Genomic DNA, 24777 nt, shown 5'->3' on the forward strand with positions numbered 1-24777 from the left:
CGACGCCGGCGCCGGCTGGCAGCCCGCGGCGTGGGACGGAGGGAGGGAGGGAGGGAGGCAGCTCAGCTCCGCCGCGCCCCGCCCCGCCCCGCCCCGCCCTGCCCTGCCCTCTGCCCGCGCGCCGCCGCCGCTTCCGCAGGCGATGAGCGCTCAGGGTCCCGCGTGCGCCGTGGAGGCGCCGGTGGCGGCGCCGTCGTCTCCCGCGCGGTCCGTGCTGCGCCATGTGCAGCTGGAGAACCTGGCGGCGGGGCTGAGCGGCGGCGTCGTCTCCACCCTGGTGCTCCATCCGCTGGACCTCGTCAAGATTCGCTTCGCAGGTGAGGCCACACCGGCCGCCCACCCCACCCCGCGCCGCGCCGCGCTGGGGAGGATGCGGGCCCTGCGCCGCAAGGCTGCAGTACCCCAGGCGGGGGCTTGCCGGGGCTCCCGGAGGCCGGGGTCGGGGCTGCCCCCGCTGGGCCGGGGCGCCTGCTGAGGCGGCGGGTGTGCCATCAGGGGGAGCCCCGGGCCCGGCTCCCCCCAGCGCTTGCCGCTGAGGCCTGCAGAGGCAAACCGTGTGCGCTGAGGGCGTGCGGATCCCGCCGCGCTCGCCGTTTCCCAGCCGGTGACCTACCGGCTTGTTCCTGAGGGAGAGCACAGCCCGATGAGCCGCACGATTTTGCCTCAGCCTGTGTGCGGGTACGCGACAGCAGGCGCTGGCAGGGCAGCCCCACGGCTTGGAGCAAACAGGCCGTAGGCCGAAAGGGACGGGTCCGGTTCTTCTGCCTCGTATGCCAAAGCTTAAATCTTCCTGTCATTTCTAGGGACTACAAAATGTGCTGTGTGCCTCAGGCGGTTTTCAGGCAGATTAGAGGTGGTCAGGCTTGTCTCTCTCTTTCATGACCACCAGTGCCAGAGGACACAGCAGGACTGTTTTTAACAGGCGGATTGTTTCAAGCCAATGTTCAAAGTTCACCTTTATGCCAAAGATTTTCAACACTTAAAGAGTAACTATAGTTTTATAATAATCTTGGTCGTTAACAGTAGTGGTGTTGTTTTGCGGAATACTCTAACTTGTTTGTTTTTCCGCAGGGAAACATGTCAGCTTCTCCCTATTGATTTTGGTGTTAATATGAGAAACATGTTGCCCTTTTATCATATTCTCTTTTTATAGAGGTTGGAACAGTTTGCTATATCTTTGGATTGTTATCTTAAATGGGTACATGGGTGTTTAAGATCACAAAAACAAATAGTGAACAGTCACAGAGAAGTTTTACAAAATTTAAAGCATTACATTTCCAAACAGACTTTTTGCAAAGTTGGTTTTAAAGACTTCCTTGCATATCCTAGTGTGGGCACATCTTGGGCTGCATTATGAAGAGCATAGCTAGTAGAAGTGCTCCTTTCTCTCTGTTTGACACTTGTAAGACTAAGTCTGAAATACTGTGTTTAGTTTGGGGCTCACCAGTACAAGGAAGACATGGACATACTGGCATGATTCCAGTGGAGGCCACCAGACTGGTGATGGGGCTGGAGCACATGACATAGGAAGACAGGCTGATAGAACAGGATCAGTTCGGCCTCACAAAGAGAAGGCTGAGGGGAGATACTATTGCAGTCTGTGACTGCGATTGGAGGACACAGAGGATGTCGAAACAGTTTCTTCTTGGAGGTGAATAGTTACAGGGCAAGAGGGAACAGGCACAAGCGGGAACATGGAAAATTCCAGTTATTTATTAGAAAAAGGATTTTTACCATGAGAGTGGTCAAATACTGGAAAAGCTTACCCAGAGAGGCTGTAATCTCTTCAGCCTTGGAAATGTTCAGGAACTGATTGGACATGTCCCTGGGTAACCTGTCTAATTAGGTCTGTTTTGAGCAGGGGGGTGGGTTAGATGGCCTTGGGAGGTGACTGCCAGCCTAAATTACTCTGATTCTATCTGATGGTTTCAGTTTTGTTCCTGATTTCCATCTGTCAGGTTTTGGTTGGGCTGACCAACACTCATGGCTTTTTTACAAAAGTTTGTTCCGAACCATTGAGATCTGATGCCCATCTTTTAACAGAATAGCTCATGTGTTGGTTCTTAATACCTGGAGGATACACCTTTTGGCATAGGAGAGAAAAACATGCTGATAAGCTTTGAGTTTAGATGTCATTTAAGGATGGAGGCACTTCCTCCCTGCTGCATATGAGTGTGGTTAACAGCCCTTTCTTTCCGTTGCTGGAGGCTGCACTGGAACAGTTTTGAACTATACCTAAGTTATTTGTTGGTACTCCAGTGTTAAACTTACTTTGCCTTACCTCCAGGTAGGTTTTTGGTCAAACTGTACAGAGAGAAAGAAAGGAATCATTTCACATGCTTGTTTGGGTTGGAAATAATGATTGCTATGTTTTGTCTCCAACCAGGAAATGAGGGCTGAGATCAGAAATCAGTGTTGTGAAGATCCTCAGCAGCATCCTTGGCAGACAGACTTGCCTTCATGTCTCTGATTTCCCACCTTGTTTAATGTGTTTATAAATATGATTTAATGGCAGCATGGTAAAAAATTTGGAAAGGTCTTTGGGACAGATCTAGCAGTGCTCATTCAGGAGCGAGAAAAGAGGCATTTAATTCGTGTTTGAGTTTTGAGTGATTGTCAAGGTGTTGAGGCCTTGTCACAATGTGCTCAGAAAAAGCATTTTGTCTTTAGTCCTGAAGTCACAACGTGCAGTACTGTACACAAAGTTCAAAGAAGAATGAACATTGAATGTGAACAGAAAACACCTGAAATTCATGATTACCAGGATTAATCTTGATGGGGACACAAAACCTACATGTTCTGTAGAACATTTTAAAGAAGTTTGAATTTAAGAGTTGTTATTTGAGGCTCGTCTAAACTCCTTATAGAAATGTGTTGTCAAAGACCCCACACATATCACTTGAAATATGATGCAAAATTGCTGGGGCACTAAAAAGAAGAGACAAAAAACTTCAGTTCAGAGCTGCTGCTCACCAAAAATGCACAGCAATGCAGTTAGCCTTGTCAGATTAATGGGAACTTTCCTCTTACAGAGCTTGGAAGTTCTTTTTCTTTTTTTTTTTTTTTCCTTTTTTTTTTTTTTTTAAGTTCTTTAACTCTAGACTGACAAAGCTGTAAACCCCAGTTCTTGCATACTTTTAAAATACTGTTGATCAGTTATGTTTTCATGTTCATTTGCAGCTTGCTTTGGAGGCTGTGTACTTCCGTGGTGGCTTTTACATAGCTGAACTTCATGCTTCCTGAAATGTTTTTCAGTATAATTTCTTTCTTTCATAGTAAGTGATGGATTGGAGCTAAGGCCAAAATACAACGGGATTCTTCACTGCATGAGCACTGTCTGGAAGCATGAAGGACTGCGAGGCTTATATCAAGGGGTAACTCCAAACATGTTGGGAGCAGGGGCTTCCTGGGGACTTTACTTTTTCTTGTAAGTAGAACTGTAAAATGTGTCATATCCTGTGCAATGTAATGTTCAGATATACACCGCATCTTCTTTGGGGGGTATAAAAATGTGCTAAATGGCTGATAAACTTGTGGTTCTTTTTGTAAGTCCAGGTCTGTTACCCTTTATTATGGTTTGCTGTTTTAGAATTTAAGCAGTTTGAGTCAGAGACCTGTTACTTTGTCAAGTACAGTGCATTCCCTTGATGCTGCGAAAATACTGAGGAACTTGAGAGATGGTGACATCATTCATGAAGAATCCTCTAAAAGTGCAAATACTGTGCTTAAACCCTCAAAAATATAAAAACCTAAACTGGCACGTTAAAAGTTAGAGAACTTGTAAAGTTTTCTACTAAAGCTAAACGTTAACTGATTTTTAATAATTTTAGTGACAGTCAGTTCTTTGATTATTTTTGTGAGTTGATGGGCTTTGCTTATAAAGCCCATTTTTTAATACTCAATCTTTTCTACTTTATTAGCTGTGTAACTGTGACCTGATTTACTGCTGATCCCTATTAATTGAACGCTTCAGGGAATAGTTAGTTGGTATGCCTATGCAAGCCTCACTTGTCAGTTGTCTAGACTCTGTTATTGTACTTAAGTCCTCAAGCTTTGCTATAGGTTCCTGTTGACAGTTCAGCTCCTGCTGACAGTTTCTGAATCCCCAAAGACTGGAAACTGGATCAAGAGAAGAAAGCTTAGTGTATTTCTGAGCTAGAGGATGATACCTGTCACTGTTGCTCTCAATAAAAAGGAGGCTATCTAATTGGTTTCTTTTAGAAGTTAATTCTTGAGATCAGATAGCCATTTCAAGATGCAGTCCCATTGATACTGACAGTAGTACTTTATCAATTTAAATATGTATTACCATAGTTCACTTGAAAGAGCTAACTGCTGAGAGATCAATTAATCAACTAAACAAAGGTAGCTGGCTTAGATACCTGTTTTCAAAAGTTGTGTACCACCTAATGTTTTCCGTGATGTTAAGCGAGGGCTTTTGTTGTTTTGGGTTTTTTTTTTTTAGTAATAGAGGTTTATTTTCACCTTTACCAAAATACTTTTTACATTTTCCAGTTATAATGCCATCAAAGCTTACAAGAAGGAAGGGAAGCTGGAAAGTCTCAGTGCAACCGAACACCTACTGTCAGCTGCAGAGGCTGGTGAGTTTAAATGCAAAGATGATTAATGTTTATTTCTAGCCTTTCCATATGCTGCTCCCTGCCTTTGTGTGTCAGTGCTGCTTTTTCTTACAGGTGGCAAGTGTAAGTGTTCGAGTCCAAATGCAATCACGTATTGTCTGTAAATAAATTAATGATGTCTAAGATGAATAGATGGATCACTGTGGTCTTTTCAGTTTTGCTCAGAAGTAGCATTGTCAAAATACCTTCTGACCTTGTTTTCATTGCATATAAGCATTTTCCATATTTAGTACTATATTGAGTCCCAAAATATAGCTGTATAAATCTGCTGCGATCAGCTTGTTAACTCGTTAAATGTTTAACACTTAGACCTGGAAAAGACAAAGCCTATTGAAGTTAATAGAATAAGTGAATTGGTCATTGGTCTTTGAAAATCTTTATCTATGGTTCAAGTTTTCTTAGAAACTAAAGATCCAAAATAAAAATTCAACTTCTATATTAACCTGACAAGATGATTAAGCAAATTTCTCATTACTGAGGTGTCCATTAAATTTTGAACAATTGTGTACCTGAAGAATAACTCAGATAATCAGGAGTACATTAGGAAATTACTTGTTTCCTATCTACTACAGATTACACTACTGACTGTGGAAAGGTGAGACAAAAAAGGAGGTGTACTAAGAATATGCAAAAACTGGTATGCTTCACAGAAGTACTCCCAGCAGGAGTAGGTTGGACTTGGCTGTGAGCTTTGAAGGCAGAGAGAGGGGACAATGGTGGGCATAAACTTCACCTGTTTTAAGTAATATGAGTACTCTTGCAGGATAAGTAGTTTTATCATTGCAGAAGCCTGTATTACACTGAACTGAACAAACTGAGACGAGCTTTGGAGTTGGCGTAACAATCAGTCTAACTTCCATCTGTTCCCAGGAGCCATGACTCTCTGTATTACAAACCCAATATGGGTAACGAAGACACGACTTGTGCTGCAATATGACGCTGGTGTTGATCCATCAAAGCGGCAATACAGAGGAATGTTTGATGCTCTTATAAAGATATACAAGACAGAGGGCATACGTGGCTTATATAAGGTAATAAAATTTAAGAAAAATTCCAGGATTGGCTGGCACCGCTCAGTAGCATGGTGAGACTTGTAAATACTCATCTACGAAAAAATAATGCAAGTCATTTTTTGTATTAGCTCACTTACTTTTATTCTGTGAGTCTTCTTTCCCACTGAAGAACTGCAGTGAAAAGACTTAATCAGAAGAAAAGCTATTATGCTGTTGAAATGTAGGAAATCACTGAAGAACAGAGTGTAAGCTTTATGGCTAAGCCATCCTCTATTGGGTGATAATATGTTGAGGTGTTGGAGCGAGTCCAGAGGAGGGCGACCAAGCTGGTGAAGGGTCTGGAGGGTATGACCTATGAGGAACGGCTGAGGGAGCTGGGGTTGTTTAGCCTGGAGAAGAGGAGGCTCAGAGGTGACCTTATTGCAGTCTACGACTACCTGAAGGGAGGTTGTAGCGGAGTGGGAGTGGGCCTCTTCTCCCAGGCAACTAGCGATAGGACAAGAGGACACAGCATCAAGCTTCGCCAGGGGAGGTTCAGGTTGGACATTAGGAAGAATTTCTTCTCAGAAAGGGTCATTAGACATTGGAACGGGCTGTCCAGGGAGGTGGTGGAGTCACCATCTCTGGATGTGTTTAAGAAAAGACTGGACATGGCACTTAGTGCCATGATCTAGTTGACATGATGGTGTCAGGGCGATGGTTGGACTTGATGATCCCTGAGGTCTCTTCCAACCTGATTCATTCTGTGATTCCGTATAATGCTGAAATGAGAGTAAACTACAAGCTGCTTTTAATTTTTTGGAGTCTTCCCATAATTAGCATTTGGATAAGGTGGACAGCAATAGCGTAATATATCTTGCTGCTAGTGCGTTCTTCCATTTCATCCCTTATCTCTGTCTTTCTGACATCTTGTGGAACGTACATAACATATGACTAAACTGGTTGCTAATTTTTTCTTCCACAATGGATGGTTTCACAACTGCTCATTTGCCCTGTAGTTATTGAGGTCTGTAATCTGTCATCTCTAGATCCATAAAATTTGCAGACTTCTAAATATGATCTGCGTATATGTGGGGTTTTTATTCCCTTTAATTTAGGGAAACAGATGGCAACTGGATTTGGACTTTTTGCCTCCTCCTTCCTTCAGGCCATGACATCAAGATGCATTCATCAGTGCCTGGAAGGTGTGAAGAAATCTATTTTAGTTCAGTCTGGCTCTTCTCCTGCAAGTAATGCTATAGAACAAAAACACTACCTCTTAGGAATTGTCCTGATTACTGAACATTAACTTCTTTTATTTGCAGTGAAAAATATAATCCTTCCTATGCTGAAAGGCTAGTATGCCACATAATGATGAATGCCGAATTCTGACACCAGGAACAAGGCACCTTACTTATTCCTAAATTGAAATTGTCAGGATTTCTGATTTGCCTGCCTGGATGTCTGCTCTGATCCATGTAGAGAAGTTCTCGTTTCTTGCATCTGTTGGGGTTTAAGATGTCCTTCCATTGAGCTACTTTTCAGATTATTCGTGCATGTAGCATGTGTTGCCTTTGGCACTAGGCACTTCTTTGTAGTGTTAATCTGCAGCTGGGGAACTAAACCAGGTACTTCCTTTGAAAGAGCAAATTACTTGCTTAAATCTGCAAAGAAGGTGACCTAGATAGGTCCTGAGTGACCTACATAACTATGCACACTGAGCAACTTTCATTTGATGTCAGGATTTTCTCAACCTTCTCTATATTGGGGGAAAAGGCACCTCTTCAGGTGGCTGTTTGACTTGACCATACTTCAGCCTTCCATAATTTTCTGGTTTGGGGGGAGTTTTAATCTTTTTCTTGCTTTATTTGAAATGTGACAGCTGAAGATTTGTTAATTGCCCTGAGTTGCAGGAGCTGTAGTGCACAGGAATGTCTTCTTTTTCCTCGTAATCTTAATTTCATATAGAGTTCCTTATAGCACATAAGGGGATCTCAGAGAATACCACCACAAGTTGGAAGTAAAATCTGGAAGTAGTTTCTTTCTGATTAATTTGAGATGAGTCTTCTAAAGAATCATATTTCTGTCCAAGCAATTCCATAGCTTGCTCTCTATTGCACAAGATGCTGTTACTGGTCTGAGCAATTCCTTTCAGTCCTTTGGGACACAAGACTAATAATGTCAAGATGCATTGATCTTTCTAGCAGGGATCAAAGCTGTCTTTATTAGCTCTGTTGGGTATTGTTTGTTCATTAAACTATAGTTCATCTGAAGCTGGGTTCCTCAATAACTTGTTCTTCTTGAACTTGGCCTGGTTTTGAAAAGACAGGAGCCTTTCCTTCACTGATTGTCCCAGTAGGCATCTAGTCATTGGTCTTCCTGGCCTCCGTCACCCAGATGACTGGGGACAGAGCTGCTCTGCTGCACACTAGGCACAGGAAAAAAACAGCTTGGGGTTATGTAATTTGAACACGCCTATAGATCTGTTGGAGATCTGAGCTCTAAAAATTACTTTGCCGTGAAGTTGAATGTCATGCAACCATCTCCATGTTAAGAGTGCTGTATGGTTCCTTTCAAGTATAAGGCAGGAGAGACCAAACATTGTAAAACAATCATAAGATTGTAGGAGTTGGCACTTTCAGAAAAACATAAAATATCTCTGAGCTCTTGGGAAACTGTTAGATGTCTAGTCTAGAGTGACTGACTACTAAAACATCGATCGAGAATGCAACTAACATTCCTCCTGGCTTCTATGCTTCTGTATTTGTATTTTCAGTTTCATTCTCTTTCAGCGATGTTGTAGAAGCAGCAATTAGAAATAGAGTAATTCTTAACAGACAACAGTAAAATAAAGAGGAAGTGCAGAAAATTCAAGGAGATTAAAGGAAAATATAGAGTCATCAAGACTGAGAATAATAATGCAGTATGCAAACAACAACAAAAATCCTAGCAGTAATGCGTGCTTGTTACCAAGTGAAATAGATATATTGGACACTTCTGTATTGTCATTTCACCTTTGCTAGGCAAGATTCTGTACTCAGGATAAAGTACTTTTTCCAGTCCATTAATGTCTAAGGCATTTATCTCTCTTTAGTTTGCTGTGCTTTTGCTTATGCTATTTTCCTTCTTCTTGCAAATGTGCAGTTTGTAAGCTAAGTGACTTTCTATGTCTTCGTACTTGAATATAGCAAAATCCCCTGAGACTGGCCATCTTGACTTTTAATTTTAGTCCCAGGTTCTACAGAGAAACAGAAGCATAAGTAACTTTTACATAAAAGATGGTATCATCTTTCACCATGAAGGAATCAAGGTGCGTAGGGAGATAATGGCACACTTCTAGTGTGTTTTCTGCACAGCTTGTCAGAGCAGGGCACTCAAATGAAGACAACGCTAAACAGACCACAAGAGGAATCTGCTGCATTCTTTCAAAACACATAGCAGAGACTGCTCTTGACGTGAACTCTCTCAAACACTTCAGGCAGCAATGTGAGTACTGCATCACCAAATTAACCTTGTTCCCTTCTTCACTGAGAAGCGTAGGCTTTCCCCTATGCACATTTGCCTGTGTTCCTTTTCATCGTGGTGGGCATCCTTTGAAACGCTAAACAACAGGACATTTTTCTCTTGTCCTGGATCTTCGGCACTTACAGCTGTTTAAACCAACTTTAAAATACAATTTTTTTCCCCATTGTCTACTGTTCAGAATTATATACTTTACCATTTAAATTTCTAATTATATATTCTGTCTATTGTTCTAATCCTCCAAAAGAGAATTCAAACAAGACTTCTTTAAGCAACTGTTGATCCTGTCAAGCCCTCATGGCAAAAATCTAAGGCTATGTTTGAATATTAAAGTAAAAAACCCAAAAAGTTCATAAAGTGAAACTGATCTTCAAGTCGTATTGTAGGTGAAAAATAAATACCAAATTCTATCAAATTTTGCGGCAAGAAAGATTTTTGTGTAAAATTGTAAGAATAAGAAAATAGAGTAGGAATATTTCAAAAACTTCCTCAGCCAAGATACTTCATTACTGTGAACAGTTCAGTTTTGCTTTGAAACATTTTTCCATAAGAACACATTGTTTTGTATGATCAGTAGAAGCCTGGGTCAGCTCTTATTTTACTGAGGCGCATTGGCTGACAATTGCCTCACTCCCTTTTTGCATTTTTTAATATTGGCCCAACATTAAAAGTCCTTCAGTCTTTGGAAGCTTTCCCTGTTAGTACAAAACTTAGAGCACGCTGGTACTCGTTTAGCAAGTGTCATCAGTAGATGCTTTAGGACTCTTGGGTGCAAGTTATCCAAATCTGCTGGCTTGAATTTAGGAGTTCAGCACTCTTAAATGTTGCTTAACATTCTTCTCTTGTTGGTGGGGAAAATACTACCTCATTCTCCTATGATGTAAATACATCATTCTAATCCTTTCCAAGTCGAGAGCAATTATTTCCTCTGTCTTTTAACAGTTTTACTGTTTAATCGTGGGCAAATGTTTGTGAAGATTCTCCCTGCTATCACTATACATGAATTTTATACTGTTCCTTGTTCTGCTGTCCCAGATAATTTTTTCTTTGATATTTCAATAATTTTGTTTTTCTCTTTCTCCTCTTCTGTTTTTATATTACTGGCTAGTTTTCTTTTCTGATCCGTGATTTCTGAAAACCAAAGTTGTCCTTTTGCCTCTGTTGTGGCCCTTTGGCTTCAGACTTCACAAAATTCTATGATTATGCTCACAGTTGACAAAATATAGATGTTCGGTTTAATTCCTCTTGTCCTGATTTGGGGAATTGCTTTTTATGGGACTTCAGCTAGCCCTTAATGCATTTTGTCAGTTCATGGTCATTGATTATTAGTTCATGACCATTATTTTCTCCTGTGAGAAGAAATTAATCTTCATTTATCAAAGAGATCCTAAAAATCACTTCCCGAATGACTGTAATATCGTAAACTTAAGAAATCTGTAGCATCCAGAGAGCTAATCTCTGAAGTGGTAGAAGCTCTGTGCAGTTTTTATGCCTGCTGTTGGTTTAGGGTTGGGTTTTTTTCTGCATGTCAGGAGTTTATGAAGTAATTTATCGTTTTGTCCTGTTAAACTATAGACATTTCAATAGACTCCTGCCAAGATCCCGTATCTTTTTCTTCCCCTTCTGCAGGCTCTTAGTAGTATATTGATAAGTCTTTATTCAACATTCTGGGCTTCCAGTTTAGTCTGATAGAGAGTTTTATGTCTGCACACATCTTTTAATTCCTCTGTCTTACCTGAATGGATCATGGCAAGTAAGATAAAACTGTTCGATACCAGTATTTTTTGAGAAATTTTGGTTCCTTGAGTCCTTTTACCCACATTTTGATCACTTACTCCATTATAATTGTCCCTTTGCAACAGTTTTCAGCAAGCTTTTGGCTCCTTTAAGTCATTTCTGGCCAAGATTATTAATTCCCCATTTATCTATACTTCTCCAGTGTAAGTGACCAACTTTCTTTTTGAAAAGAGAATTAGTGCTTCTCAGAACCCATGCAGCTGTCAGCTCATTTTCAACTGAGCTAGTCCTGCTCCTGAAGGAACTCCTGCCTTCTCGTTCTTGTAGAGACACTTCAGAAAATACCTGTTTTCAACTTTTCTGACAGAAGTTTCTGTATATTTTCACATTATACTCTTACTGTCCATTATTGCCTCTTACAAATGGGGAACATTTCCCAGACTGCTTTGTTACACCTTTGGTCACCTCTGCTGGGCTGCCTTGGGATATGGTCTGAACAGGGTGAGGAATGCACTCAAACTGATCCAAATCTCAGATTTATGTCTTTAATGTAGATCATCCATAAGTCCTTGTATGAGTTAGCTTTTCATCTGTGCCCTTCAACTTTCCAGAGTGTGTGTGTAATACATATATACATGCACATTTTTAAGATAGAAATGTGTATATATATATATCATAGATATACTTTTGTATATACATACACACATGCACATATCTATCTCCAGGACTGGATCACAAGAATTTTTTTGTACCTCTACTCCTGATGGCCCTCCTCACTGAAGTGGCACCAGCTTCTGTCATTGCCTTACCAGCTTCAGGTGGGAACCAAACAGCTTAGTGCCAGTCCCTGGAAAGGGGCAGGCACTGAGCAGCACGTTTGCAAGACTGCAGTTTGATTTGTATTCTTACAATCCTGATCCATGTTGCCAGCTTTTAAGACCTGTGCTTGTGCTGTTTGAGGTGGAGTCCCGAGGCCACTTGTTTTATCTATCTTGCTCACTCATTAGGTGTCTTTAGGCTGTATGTCATTTGGAGAAAAGTAACATTTATTACACTTTTGTGTGATGCCTGCCATTAAGAATACCAACCCAGAATTGCCTTTGAATCATACTGCACAGTGACAGTTGTGCAGTCACAATTTGTAAAGCAGAGGACATACACATGTGTGTAAGCTGAGCTCTGTCAAGTTGTGTAGTTTTCGTGGGTTGCTGTTTAACTTTGTTTTATTCCTGTTTTTTAGGGATTTGTGCCCGGTCTGTTTGGAACTTCACATGGAGCACTTCAGTTCATGGTATACGAGGATTTGAAAATGAGATACAACAAGTATAGAAACAGACTATCAGATACAAAATTGGTAAGATTATTGAGAAAAAAATATGTTGTGGCATGTAAACAAGTGGAAATTTATTCCATTTCTAGGTCATAGAACAGCCAAATTTACAAAGTATTGATACCTTAATTGGAATGTAGAATATATCGAAGGAAATAATGCTTTTTCACTTTTTAGAAACAAGCAACTGGTTAGTGATGGGTTTTTTGCAGGGAAACCCAACTTCTTCCTTTGGCAAGTGTTTTGAGACTTTTAGAGGGAGAATAGTTTTTTTGTCTTACTGTATGGAAGCATAGGTGGAGGTCCTAAAACACTTACATGGAAAACTGGTCAGGTGCAAGTTGGGCAAAGGTAGTTACTTTTGGGAAAAGTGTTTCACTTGATAGGAATGAGAGTGCAACACATGTTTTACAATGAATTACCTGTGGTGCTGTACGTGGTAAACTTTTCCATTTTTTCAGACCCCTGAGGTCCCAGAGGAAGTCAGGATAGAGGAGGAGTCTGTCTTGGTAGATGAGGGCTGGGTCAGGAACCAATTAAGCAATCTGGACATCCATAAATCCATGGGCCCTGATGGGATGCACCCGCGGGTGCTGAGGGAGCTGGTGGATGTCATTGCTAGGCCACTCTTCATCATCTTTGCTAAGTCGTGGGCAACGGAAGAGGTGCCTGAGGACTGGAGGAAAGCGAATGTCACTCCAGTCTTCAAAAAGGGCAAGAAGGAGGACCCAGGTAACTACAGACCGGTCAGCCTCACCTCCATCCCTGGAAAGGTGATGGAACAACTTGTCCTTGGTGCTGTCTCTAGGCACATCAAGGATAGGGGGATCATTAGGGGCACTCAACATGGCTTCACCAAGGGGAAGTCATGCTTAACCAACTTGATAGCCTTTTATGAGGACATAAGCCAGTGGACAGATGATGGTAAAGCTGTGGATGTGGTCTATCTCGATTTCAGTAAAGCGTTTGACACGGTCTCCAACAGCATCCTCACAGCTAAACTGAGGAAGTGTGGTCTGGATGATCGGGTAGTGAGGTGGATTGTGAACTGGCTGAAGGAAAGAAGCCAGAGAGTGGTGGTCAATGGGGCAGAGTCCAGTTGGAGGCCTGTATCTAGCGGAGTCCCTCAAGGGTCGGTACTGGGACCAGTACTATTCAATATATTCATTAATGACTTGGATGAGGGAATAGAGTGCACTGTCAGCAAGTTCCCTGATGACACAAAACTGGGAGGAGTGGCTGACACAATGGAAGGCTGCGCAGCCATTCAGAGGGACCTGGACAGGCTGGAGAGTTGGGCGGGGAGAAACTTAATGAAATATAACAAGGGCAAGTGTAGAGTCCTGCATCTGGGCAAGAACAACCCCATGTACCAGTACAAGTTGGGGACAGACCTGTTGGAGAGCAGCGTAGGGGAAAGGGACCTGGGGGTCTTGGTGGACAACAGGATGACCATGAGCCAGCAGTGTGCCCTTGTGGCCAAGAAGGCCAATGGCATCCTGGGGTGTATGAGAAGGGGTGTGGTTAGCAGGTCGAGAGAGGTTCTCCTCCCCCTCTACTCTGCCCTGGTGAGGCCACATCTGGAATATTGTGTCCAGTTCTGGGCCCCTCAGTTCAAGAAGGACAGGGAACTGCTGGAGAGAGTCCAGCGCAGAGCCACGAAGACGATTAAGGGGGTGGAACATCTCCCTTATGAGGAGAGGCTGAGGGAGCTGGGTCTCTTTAGCTTAGAGAAGAGGAGACTGAGGGGTGACCTCATTAATGTTTATAAATATGTAAAGGGCAAGTGTCATGAGGATGGAGCCAGGTTCTTCTCAGTGACATCCATTGACAGGACAAGGGGCAATGGGTGCAAGCTGGAACACAGAAGGTTCCACATAAATATGAGGAAAAACTTCTTTATGGTGAGGGTGACCGAACACTGGAACAGGCTGCCCAGAGAGGTTGTGGAGTCTCCTTCTCTGGAGATATTCAAAACCCGCCTGGATGCATTTCTGTGTGATATGGTCTAGGTAAGCCTGCTCCGGCAGGGGGATTGGACTAGATGATCTTTCGAGGTCCCTTCCAATCCCTAACGTTCTGTAACATTCTATGATTCTGTGATTTTTTTTAAATGTGGGTATTATAAAGGGGAAAAAAATCTAGAGTATTGTTTAGTTCAACATTTAAGAATCAAGTAAGATTTTTGGAAATTGGCAAATTTAATCCATAGTTAAGGCAAGCGTGGTAATTTTTGTTGGTTTTAGAACACTGTGGAATACATAATGATGGCAGCTGTATCCAAAATATTTGCTGTGTCAGCAACATACCCCTATCAAGTTGTGCGAGCTCGTCTTCAAGATCAGCATAATACGTATTCTGGTGTGTTTGATGTGATCCGCAGGACATGGAGGTAAGCATGCGGAATTAAAAGCTTACATCTTGGAAGGTGAGTCTTACTGAATCAGAACTATGTGTACTGGCTTCCATGCTGCTGACTTCCAGAACCAGTGCAGCTCAGAGCAAATAAAATGACTGTACAAAGTCATTTTGTGCAAGATGCCACTAACAGCAATAGTCTAAGGACAAAGGAGGAGATAGGAGAGGGTCAATGCTAGCCTGCAGGCTTCTGTTGTTTATTCTGTCTCCCTTCTCTCTTCCCCAACAAATTTCACTTACAGGTTAAAAAATAACATCGAGTTGGCTGTTTTGGGGCTCTTAAAGAATGAAGTCTCACTTGAACTGTTTTAGATTATCACATATGACAGGAGGGTTGTGCTGCTGGGAGCTGTGGGAGAAGTGAGCTAGCCAGAGCTGTTTATACTGATGTCCCTGGGTTACCCTGTGGCCTGGCTGAATTTGTAGCCTAGTTCCAGGTTCCTGTAGGACTTCTAGAGAACGGTTACCTCACACCTATGCATATCTTCTCACAAATGTCTTCCCTCAGCCCCAGAAAGCACATGAGAGTTCTCACATGGAACTCTCTAGTTACTAAGGCTGGCCACCTCTGCAATACACTACCAATACAACAGGCCTGTAACCGGGCGGTTTTCGTACTCTTGACCCCCCTGGAGCAGCAGCCCCGAGCTGCTTCCCCCCCACCCTGGACCCGGAGGTTCCCGGCAACGAATCAGGAGAGGAGGGGGCGTAGCCAGAGGCACCGCAGGCGATTTAAACGCACCACCCCCTGTTGATTGGGGATGGTGATTGATTGGGTGATAAAAAGCCTCCTGGAGGACAGGGACTAGTCCCTGCCCAGGGGGTAGAGGGAGAGTCAGCAGTGACTGTGTGAGTCAGCAGTGACTGGGTGTGTCCCAGGGCAGGAGAGGCCGCAGCAGTTTGCAGCTCGTTGGGGAGGGCGCTGACTCCCTCCCAGTGCACAAGGCGAGGAAGGTGCCAAGGAGCTGTGAACCAGGGGTGTCACCAACAGGTATTTCCCAGTTCAGTGAAAGAACAATGGTATCTACCCGGCGGAAGAAGACCGAAATGGATGTGGAAACCCAGACAGAGCTCCCACGGAAGGAGGCGATGGTGCAGGTTGCCGGCTGCAGGGAATGCTACAGCGTCTCTGTGGTGACAGGGGGCTGTGTGCGCTGTGAGCAGGTAGATGATCTGCTCGGCCGAGCGGCACAGCTGCAAAGCCAGCTTGAAAGGCTTCAAGCCAAAGTAGAAAGGCTTAGGAGCATTCGGGAGGCTGAAATGGAGATAGACTGGTGGAGCCAGGCTCTGCCTTCCCTACAACAAAAATGGGAGCACCTGCCGGAGAGCTCCCAGGATCGAGGGACCCCTGTACTCTGCCCCTCTCAGGTGGAAAACAATAACTTAGAGGAGAGGAGTGAGTGGAGGCAAGTCTATGGCCGTGGCAAAAGACGAGTGCCCTCCTTGCCTACCTCACCTCCACAGGTGCCTCTGAGCAATAGATATGAAGCCCTAGTGGAATACAGCTGGTCCAATGGGGATGTGGTGGAGAGGCAATCTATATCAGAGGTCCCACCACAGTCAGAAAAACCTGACAGGCGTATAGCTACCTCCTCCACAAGGAAGAAGAGAAGAGTTTTAGTGGTTGGAGACTCCTTCCTAAAGGGATCTGAGGGCCCAATATGCAGAGCTGACCCCCATCACAGGGAGGTCTGCAGCCTGCCTGGAACCCGAACCAGGGATATCACCAGGCAACTCCCCAACCTGGTGAAGGCCACAGACTACTACCCCCTGCTGATCTTCCAGACAGGTGGGGAAGAAGCTGCATCCCGTAGTCTGAGGGGGATGAAGAAAGACTACAAGGCCCTAGGACGGTTGGTGAAAGAGTCTGGGGCACAAGTGGTTTTCTCCTCCCTCCTTCCATTTTCAGGTGATGACGTGGGATGGAATAGTAGGATTCTCTCTATTAATGCCTGGCTACGAGACTGGTGCTACAGGCAGGGCTTTGGGTTCTTTGATAATGGCTGGTTTTATAAGATACCAGGCGTGACCGTAATACATGGGAAGGGTTTATGTCGTAGGGGCAAAAGGGTTGTGGGACAGGAATTAGCAGGGCTCATTCGGAGAGCTTTAAACTAGATTCGAAGGGGAATGGGGTAGTAGCTGGGCTTGCACCACTGGGGCAACGCTCTAGTGTTGAGGTAGACCAGGAGGCCTCCCATCCCCCTGGGGTGAAATCGGCAAGCCCAGCTTGCTCCCTGAAATGCCTGTACACCAATGGACGCAGCATGGGGAATAAACAGGAGGAGTTAGAAATCCGTGTTCGGTCGGGGGGCTATGATTTAGTGGCAATTACAGAGACTTGGTGGGACGCCTCGCATGACTGGAATGTGGTCATGGATGGCTATGTCCTGTTCAGGAAAGACAGGCCGCTAAGGAGAGGTGGTGGAGTTGCTCTTTATGTGAGTGAGCAGCTAGAATGTATTGAGTTCTGTCCAGGGGCGGATCAGGAGCGAGTTGAGAGTTTGTGGGTGCGAATTAAGGGGCAGGCTGGCAGGGGTGATACTGTTGTGGGTGTCTATTACAGGCCACCGGATCAGGATGAGGAAGGTGATGAGGCCTTCTACAGGCAGCTGAGAGCAGTCTCGCAATTACAGGGTCTGGTTGTCGTGGGGGATTTCAACTACCCTGATATTTCCTGGGAGGCCTACTCAGCCAGCCATCCTCAGTCCAGGAGGTTCCTCCAGTGCATTGATGATAACTTTCTGATGCAAATGGTGGATGAGCCAACTAGGAGAGGAGCGCTGCTGGATCTTATCCTTACTAACAAGGAGGGTCTGGTTGAAGAGGTGAAGGTTGAGGGCAGCCTTGGTTGTAGTGACCATGAGATGGTAGAGTTCAGGATCTCATGTGGCAGGAACAGAATAGCTAGCAGAATCACAACCCTGGACTTCAGGAGGGCCAACTTTGGCCTTTTCAAGCAATTGCTAGGGGAAATCCCATGGGACAGGGTACTAGAAGGTAAGGGGGCCCAAGATAGTTGGTTAGCATTCAAGGACTGCTTCTTCCGAGCTCAAGATCAGAGCATCCCAGCAGGTAGGAAGTCAAGGAAGGGTAGCAGGAGACCTGCATGGTTAAACAGGGAACTGCTGGGCAAACTCAAGTGGAAGAAGAGGGTGTACAGATCATGGAAGGAGGGGCTGGCCACTTGGGAGGAATAGAAGTCTGTTGTCAGAGGATGTAGGGAGGCAACTAGGAAAGCTAAGGCCTCCTTGGAATTAAACCTTGCAAGAGAGGTCAAGGACAACAGAAAGGGCTTCTTCAAATACATTGCAGGTAAAGCCAACACTAGAGGCAATGTAGGCCCACTGATGAATGAGGTGGGGGCCCTGGAAACAGAGGATAAAAAGAAGGCGGAGTTACTGAATGCCTTCTTTGCCTCTGTCTATACTGCTGGAGGCTGTCCTGCGGAGTCCCGGACCCCTGCGGCCCCAGAAGAAGTCAGGATAGAGCAGGAGTCTGTCTTGGTAGATGAGGGCTGGGTCAGGGACCAATTAAGCAATCTGGACGTCCATAAATCCATGGGCCCTGATGGGATGCACCCGCGGGTGCTGAGGGAGCTGGCGGAAGTCATTGCTAGGCCACTCTCCATCATCTTTGCTAAGTCGTGGGCAACGGGAGAGGTGCCTGAGGACTGGAGGAAAGCGAATGTCACTCCAGTCTTCAAAAAGGGCAAGAAGGAGGACCCGGGTAACTATAGACCAGTCAGCCTCACCTCCATCCCCGGAAAGGTGATGGAACAACTTGTCCTTGGTGCTGTCTCTAGGCACATCAAGGATAGGGGGATCATTAGGGGCACTCAGCATGGCTTCACCAAGGGGAAGTCATGCTTAACCAACTTGATAGCCTTTTATGAGGACGTAACCAGGTGGATAGATGGTGGTAAAGCTGTGGATGTGGTCTATCTCGATTTCAGTAAAGCATTTGACACGGTCTCCCACAGCATCCTCGCAGCTAAACTGGGGAAGTGTGGTCTGGATGATCGGGTAGTGAGGTGGATTGTGAACTGGCTGAAGGAAAGAAGCCAGAGAGTGGTGGTCAATGGGGCAGAGTCCAGTTGGAGGCCTGTGTCTAGCGGAGTCCCTCAAGGGTCGGTACTGGGACCAGTACTATTCAATATATTCATTAATGACTTGGATGAGGGAATAGAGTGCACTGTCAGCAAGTTCCCTGATGACACAAAACTGGGAGGAGTGGCTGACACAATGGAAGGCTGTGCTGCCATTCAGAGAGACCTGGACAGGCTGGAGAGTTGGGCGGGGAGAAACTTAATGAAATATAACAAGGGCAAGTGTAGAGTCCTGCATCTGGGCAAGAACAACCCCATGTACCAGTACAAGTTGGGGACAGACCTGTCGGAGAGCAGCGTAGGGGAAAGGGACCTGGGGGTCCTAGTGGACAACAGGATGACCATGAGCCAGCAGTGTGCCCTTGTGGCCAAGAAGGCCAATGGCATCCTGGGGTGGATTAGAAGGGGTGTGGTTAGCAGGTCGAGAGAGGTTCTCCTCCCCCTCTACTCTGCCCTGGTGAGGCCGCATCTGGAATATTGTGTCCAGTTCTGGGCCCCTCAGTTCAAGAAGGACAGGGAACTGCTGGAGAGAGTCCAGCGCAGAGCCACGAAGATGATTAAGGGAGTGGAACATCTCCCTTATGAGGAGAGGCTGAGGGAGCTGGGTCTCTTTAGCTTGGAGAAGAGGAGACTGAGGGGTGACCTCATTAATGTTTATAAATATGTAAAGGGCAAGTGTCATGAGGACGGAGCCAGGTTCTTCTCAGTGACATCCCTTGACAGGACAAGGGGCAATGGGTGCAAGCTGGAACACAGGAGGTTCCATATAAATATGAGGAAAAACTTCTTTATGGTGAGGGTAACCAAACACTGGAACAGGCTGCCCAGAGAGGTTGTGGAGTCTCCTTCTCTGGAGACATTCAAAACCCGCCTGGACGCGTTCCTGTGTGATATGATCTAGGCAATTCTGCTCCGGCAGGGGGATTGGACTAGATGATCTTTCGAGGTCCCTTCCAATCCCTAACATTCTGTGATTCAATATTAATCTTACTTTAGACAATGTTTCTGGGTTGCAGCATATTGCTAGAGACATGAATGGGGTCAGCTGACTCCTGGGGTATTAAGAGGTGCCACCTGAACAAGTGAAGGAGGCTGTGTTGTTCCAGGACCACCTCTGGCTCAGAGGCACTACAACCATTTTGACTGAAGCCAATTCAAAGCGAAAATAGCTCTGATGTCTCAGCGCTGTGCCCTTCAGTGCTGCAGTCTGTAGGAAGTCTTATTAGTTCTGCTAAAGTGTGAAGGTATACAGCCATTCCGGGGCCACTACTGTACTCATGAAACAAATGCAATCTAGAGCCCTAGGGAGGGTAGTGTAAACCCGAGCGCTTTCCAGGCTCTGTGTGTACTCGTCGCTCCAGGTGTCCTAGGCTCCTATGAAGCTGAAAAATAGGGAGCTGAGATTAAAAGTCCTGGAAACTTTTCAACATGAATACTCTGATTCAAATTGGGAGAAGTTAGATTCTCATTTATTGGCCAGTGGAATCAAAATTCTAGAGGAGGTGCTTTAATTCTCTGAAAACAAATGCTGACTTTCCTTAGTTATGTTGACCCTCACCTCACTTGCTGTTACATGACCCAAAACCACCAAGCCTTTCAGCCCTGTTGGCTTCAGTGAGATTAAATACATAAATGCTTTTTGGAACAGGCTGCAGAAGTTTTAAGTTATTTTACCCAGTTTTTGTGGCATGAAGCAAGATAATAAATGGCCTCCTACTTAGACAATACAAAAAAAAAAAAAACCACCACACCACAAAAACCACCTAAACCCTAGGCTAAATAACTGACCTACAGAATACTATTGTATGTTCAGAAAATGATGGGTTAAGATTTGATATATTATGGCTCTTTAAACACTGTAGTAAGAAATTATTCTGAAATTGTTATTCCTAACCTGAAGTAACTCTCTCAGTGTGAGCGCAAGAAGAAAAATGCCAGGCTTTGTTTTGTGTCTGATTCCTATTAAAATACATTAATTAAAACTAAATGTTTTTCTGTGTCTTTAAAGGAAAGAAGGAATTCATGGATTTTACAAAGGAATTATCCCCAATGTGATCAGAGTGACTCCTGCCTGCTGTATTACCTTTGTCGTTTATGAAAATGTGTCTGGTTTTTTACTTGGTTTTAGAAAAAAAAATAATTAAAGGTACGAGTGTGTGTTCATAAGGAGTCTGTCCTTTATTTTTCATATTTATGATCTGGGATTTAGGTCAGCAGTCTTTTTTGACACTGTGAATTGATCTAGTATTTTGATGAAAGAACCTGGAGACACTAAAACCCTGCCAACATTTCTTCTGCTGAATGTCCCTGCATTGCTGCCTTCCTCTCAACCAGCTGTGTCTCCTTGAAACAGATGTGTTTGCAGCTGTGAAACAATAGCACTGTGACTGGGTGAAGGCAGCTGTGCAGCAATTCAGTTCATCCTGGCCTGCCTGGAATAACGGACTGATCTGTTTTGACAAGTCTCAAGATAACAGTTGGTCAGATTCTACTCCTACAGAAGTGGAAAACTTCATATAAAAGCAACGCTGGAGTCTGTCAAAACTTTCTTAAATCTTTATCTGAGTCTTATGAATAAAGTATGTATGTAGTTGTTTACATCAATGTCTTCTGAATCCACCTCTGTGTTATTTGTTAAATTTTAGGATATGGAGTGCTCCAAATTCCATTGCTCATCCAACACAAAAATGCTGCCTCAGTGGGGTGCAGTTTGGAAAGTCAAATTGTTTTGTAAAACAGCTGTCCATTCTTGGGTTTGAATAATTGCCAATCTGATGAAACCCAGTTCTTGTCTCCTACCAGGACATACTTGCATTGTGGGTTTTGGCTGCCTTTAGCACCAGACCAAAGTGTGTGTATGTTGTGTGCATTGCTGGCCACTTACTTCATGCAGTTTCTCTCTCTTCCCTGCCCCCCTCCCACCCCCCGTGCAAGAAATTCTGTCTCCATTACTGATACATCTGACCAAATATTACTAAGTAAATACATATTTGAAAGTAAGCTTAGATTTTTAAAATTAGGGTTTTTTTCTAGTAAGCCCATAGCGATGCAGTTTTCAAACCACTTAAATAACAAATGTGACCATGCTTATTTTGTATAATGTTCTCTGGAAAAAAAAAATCCATAAATAGTATAAAAAATATTGTGCATAGGACTTTCTTTTAAAAAAACAAACCAATCCATTAATGTTTTCTGATTTGGTCTAAGGAAAGGACTGTAAGAATATATGGATTGCTAACTTAGTGATAAACTAAATTATAGTACATCTCAGTAACTGAATAATAATGATGTTTATTTGCATGCCAATAATTGCTGTCAAGGATATGTATTTTTTGGAGATCTGGGTTTGTTTTATTTTTTTAGTTCTTTAAGAAAATTCATTACTGGCCATAACATCTGCCTTCTGCTGTTAGTAAGAAGATATTAAGTATCTAGAAAGTATCACTTAACTGAGGAGGAAATAAGTCAGCAAAGATTATTCAACAGGTAGGGGGAAAATAATCAGTTTTGTAAGGAGCAGAGAATACTGTCCAGCAAAACACCTGAGTAATCACTTAGAGAAGCTTCCTATTTAACAGAAGACTAACCTAAAGCAGAAATAAGGCTTTTTTAATAAAAATTTAAAAGATTAGGGAATTGATTTCAACTTTTAAGTTAAAATGTGGAAGACTAGAGAAAGTGCTCAACATTTTGAATCTTAATTCAGCAATGCCCTCACTTGTTTCTGTGATACTATTGCCACATAGCACATTTTGTGTATACTTAACTTTATTAATATTTACACTTTCTCCTCTGCAATCCCATCCCCTCTACTGATACAGTTGGTAATCTAATCTGAAAAGGGCATGTGGCATTATGGCTGGCTTTGGTTTTTATTATAAAATGTTTCCATGTGTATGTAGCTGAAGATCGAATTTACTGGAAGTTTATCATGCTAATTACTGTACAGATCCCTAACAACTACTAACTTCTTTTGCCTTTGGAGGATTTTTACTTGGTTTTGTGTGTTTTCTAGTATGCAGAATGAATTTAATAGAACACCGAGTTAACTCTGCCACCCAGGGTCCAAAAAATACTGTGAAGACATATGAATAAAACATAAGTAAAGAATAAAAGCTGTGCACGCACTTACTACTCTGGATTAGCATGCTCTAGGCCCAGAACAGCTTACTTGTGCTCCAGGATAAATGCAAAGACAGGCTACAAGCATGTACACAGTCGGTTACTGTATGTTAACTGACATCCTGTAAATTCACACCATAGCTGAGCTCATAGTAACTTGTTTGTGTTCAGATACCTTAAAACGCATCACCCAAGCCAATGAAAACAGAACAGTTCTTCAGAGACAAAACGCCGGCTTTAGAATTTGCTGGCTTGCAGTATCACACGTACATAAGCTTGCAGCTGGGAAAGCCTGCGTGCTCTCCTAGCTGCAGGTGTGTTCCTCTGGCATTCTTAACTGCTTTAAGAGATGCCTGGGGAAAATCTTATAACTTGTTTCAGAAAAAAAAAAGCTGAGATTTAATTCTAAGTAGCTGAAATAAATTCCTTATCTCCCATTTAGTGTTTTTTCCTTTTAATTTCTGGGAAGAGTGTATATTTCTGCATGTTATACATGCTTTTTCTTGCATTTTTTAAGTAGTGCAAAAGTGATTTTGGTAATGTAAATGTGACTATTGTTGCCCTTTAGAATCTGTACAATTTTTAAACATATTTGAGTATAACACTTGTTGCATTTGGACAAAAATACTCAAAACACTGAAGCTAATGCTGTGCTGGCATGATCAGTGTCATCACTTGTCCAGTCTGGAGGCTGCAGTCAAATATCTGTGACATCGTTCTTTCACTTTACTAGTACACTTTTGAAAGCCAAGGCATTTCAACCTGCCTTATTTCTGTATCTATCATCTTCCAAACTATTTAATATATCTAGCTTTTAATTAACAGCAAAGTGATTGTATATATCTGAAAGGCTAAATCCAGGAGAATTATTTTATTGGAGCAATGAAATTAAGTTTTGTAACTGTAAAATTATTTAGTATCTGCCTTCTAATAGTGGAGATCAATAATAGATGTTTATACTGAAATCCAGTCTATCAAAAAGCAAAAGAGGGAAGGAGAGCTTAGAGGATTGATTGATAGTCTATTTTTAGTTATTCAGAACAAGGTATTTAATGCTACCATGTCACCAGGAGTTTGTTGAGAAACTTAAGACTGTAACAGCAGAGGATCCTGTTGTGTAGTCAGGTTCACAGCAGCTAAAGCCAAGACCTGAGTTTACTTTCTTAGAACTTTCTATGAAGTCTTCGAAAAAAATTGTGTATTGCAACACCATGTAAAATACCTTAAACATTTTGATGATCAATAAAACAGCTGGGTTGTTTTTTTTTTGTAAAAGGTCTTATTTATTTGATACAAAAAGTTACAGTTAATTCTTAAAATGGTGGGGGTATATTTTCATACGTCAAACAAGGAATTAAAAAGTTAATGAACTTGGTTTTGATATTTATATTCTAAAATGATTATTACAAAATGCCTCCGCAATGCGCAAAAAAAGGCTAGACAAAGACTACAGATGCAAGGGTTTAGCACCTTTCAGTCAAATACTTGCATCCAACTCTACAGAAATAAATTCTGAAGAAAATTGTACAAAATTAAAAAAATAGGGAGAGATTAAAAAAACGGTGGGAAAGTTATTTTGGCAGTTCTTCAATGATGATTCGGGAGACTGAATTCCATCCAGTAGAAGCGTCTCCCCGTGGATAATCTGAGCAAGTCCCAACCCAGATGGCAATATCCACCAAGCCGGCATTGATCCCTTCACACAGACCTTCCACTGGTTAAAGACAAAAATCAGGTTACCTCGGCAGACACGATCGCTTTGTATTTCACAACTGAAGGTGGACACAAGTACTTAAGAACAGCAGTTCATGGGCAGCATGTGCTATTTATTTAAACCCGAATAGCATTTTTAGAAATAAAAACTATTACTTAGAGATGTGGCATTGTAGGTTAGAGTCATGCACTGCC

General features: G+C 43.2%; 2 protein-coding genes across 2 annotated transcripts in view; one reads left to right on the plus strand and one right to left on the minus strand.

The window, feature by feature from the left end:
- SLC25A32 (solute carrier family 25 member 32) lies at nt 1-24144 on the plus strand. The gene is made up of 8 exons (XM_068396607.1): nt 1-317; nt 3277-3427; nt 4516-4601; nt 5511-5671; nt 12132-12245; nt 14468-14613; nt 20756-20893; nt 21101-24144. The coding sequence occupies exons 1-7, from the start codon at nt 143-145 to the stop codon at nt 20889-20891; spliced, it is 969 nt and encodes a 322-aa protein (XP_068252708.1). The 5' UTR covers nt 1-142; the 3' UTR covers nt 20892-20893; nt 21101-24144.
- CTHRC1 (collagen triple helix repeat containing 1) overlaps nt 24132-24777 on the minus strand; it is a 7708-nt gene continuing 7062 nt past the window's right edge. The window contains exon 4 of the mRNA XM_068396608.1: nt 24132-24583. Within this exon, the coding sequence (XP_068252709.1) occupies nt 24441-24583 (143 nt within the window). The 3' untranslated portion in view covers nt 24132-24440. The remainder of the gene's footprint in view (nt 24584-24777) is intronic.

The sequence above is a fragment of the Nyctibius grandis genome, chromosome 3 (genome assembly GCF_013368605.1).
Source record: "Nyctibius grandis isolate bNycGra1 chromosome 3, bNycGra1.pri, whole genome shotgun sequence".
In the NCBI taxonomy this organism is placed as follows: domain Eukaryota; kingdom Metazoa; phylum Chordata; class Aves; order Nyctibiiformes; family Nyctibiidae; genus Nyctibius; species Nyctibius grandis.

Bases quoted from the DNA above. Each gene is read 5' to 3' on its own strand.
- SLC25A32 (XM_068396607.1), top strand. From the start codon at position 143: ATGAGCGCTCAGGGTCCCGCGTGCGCCGTGGAGGCGCCGGTGGCGGCG. The intron at 4,602-5,510 runs GTGAGTTTAAAT...ATCTGTTCCCAG, and splicing joins ACTGTCAGCTGCAGAGGCTG to GAGCCATGACTCTCTGTATT. The intron at 14,614-20,755 runs GTAAGCATGCGG...GTGTCTTTAAAG, and splicing joins GTGATCCGCAGGACATGGAG to GAAAGAAGGAATTCATGGAT.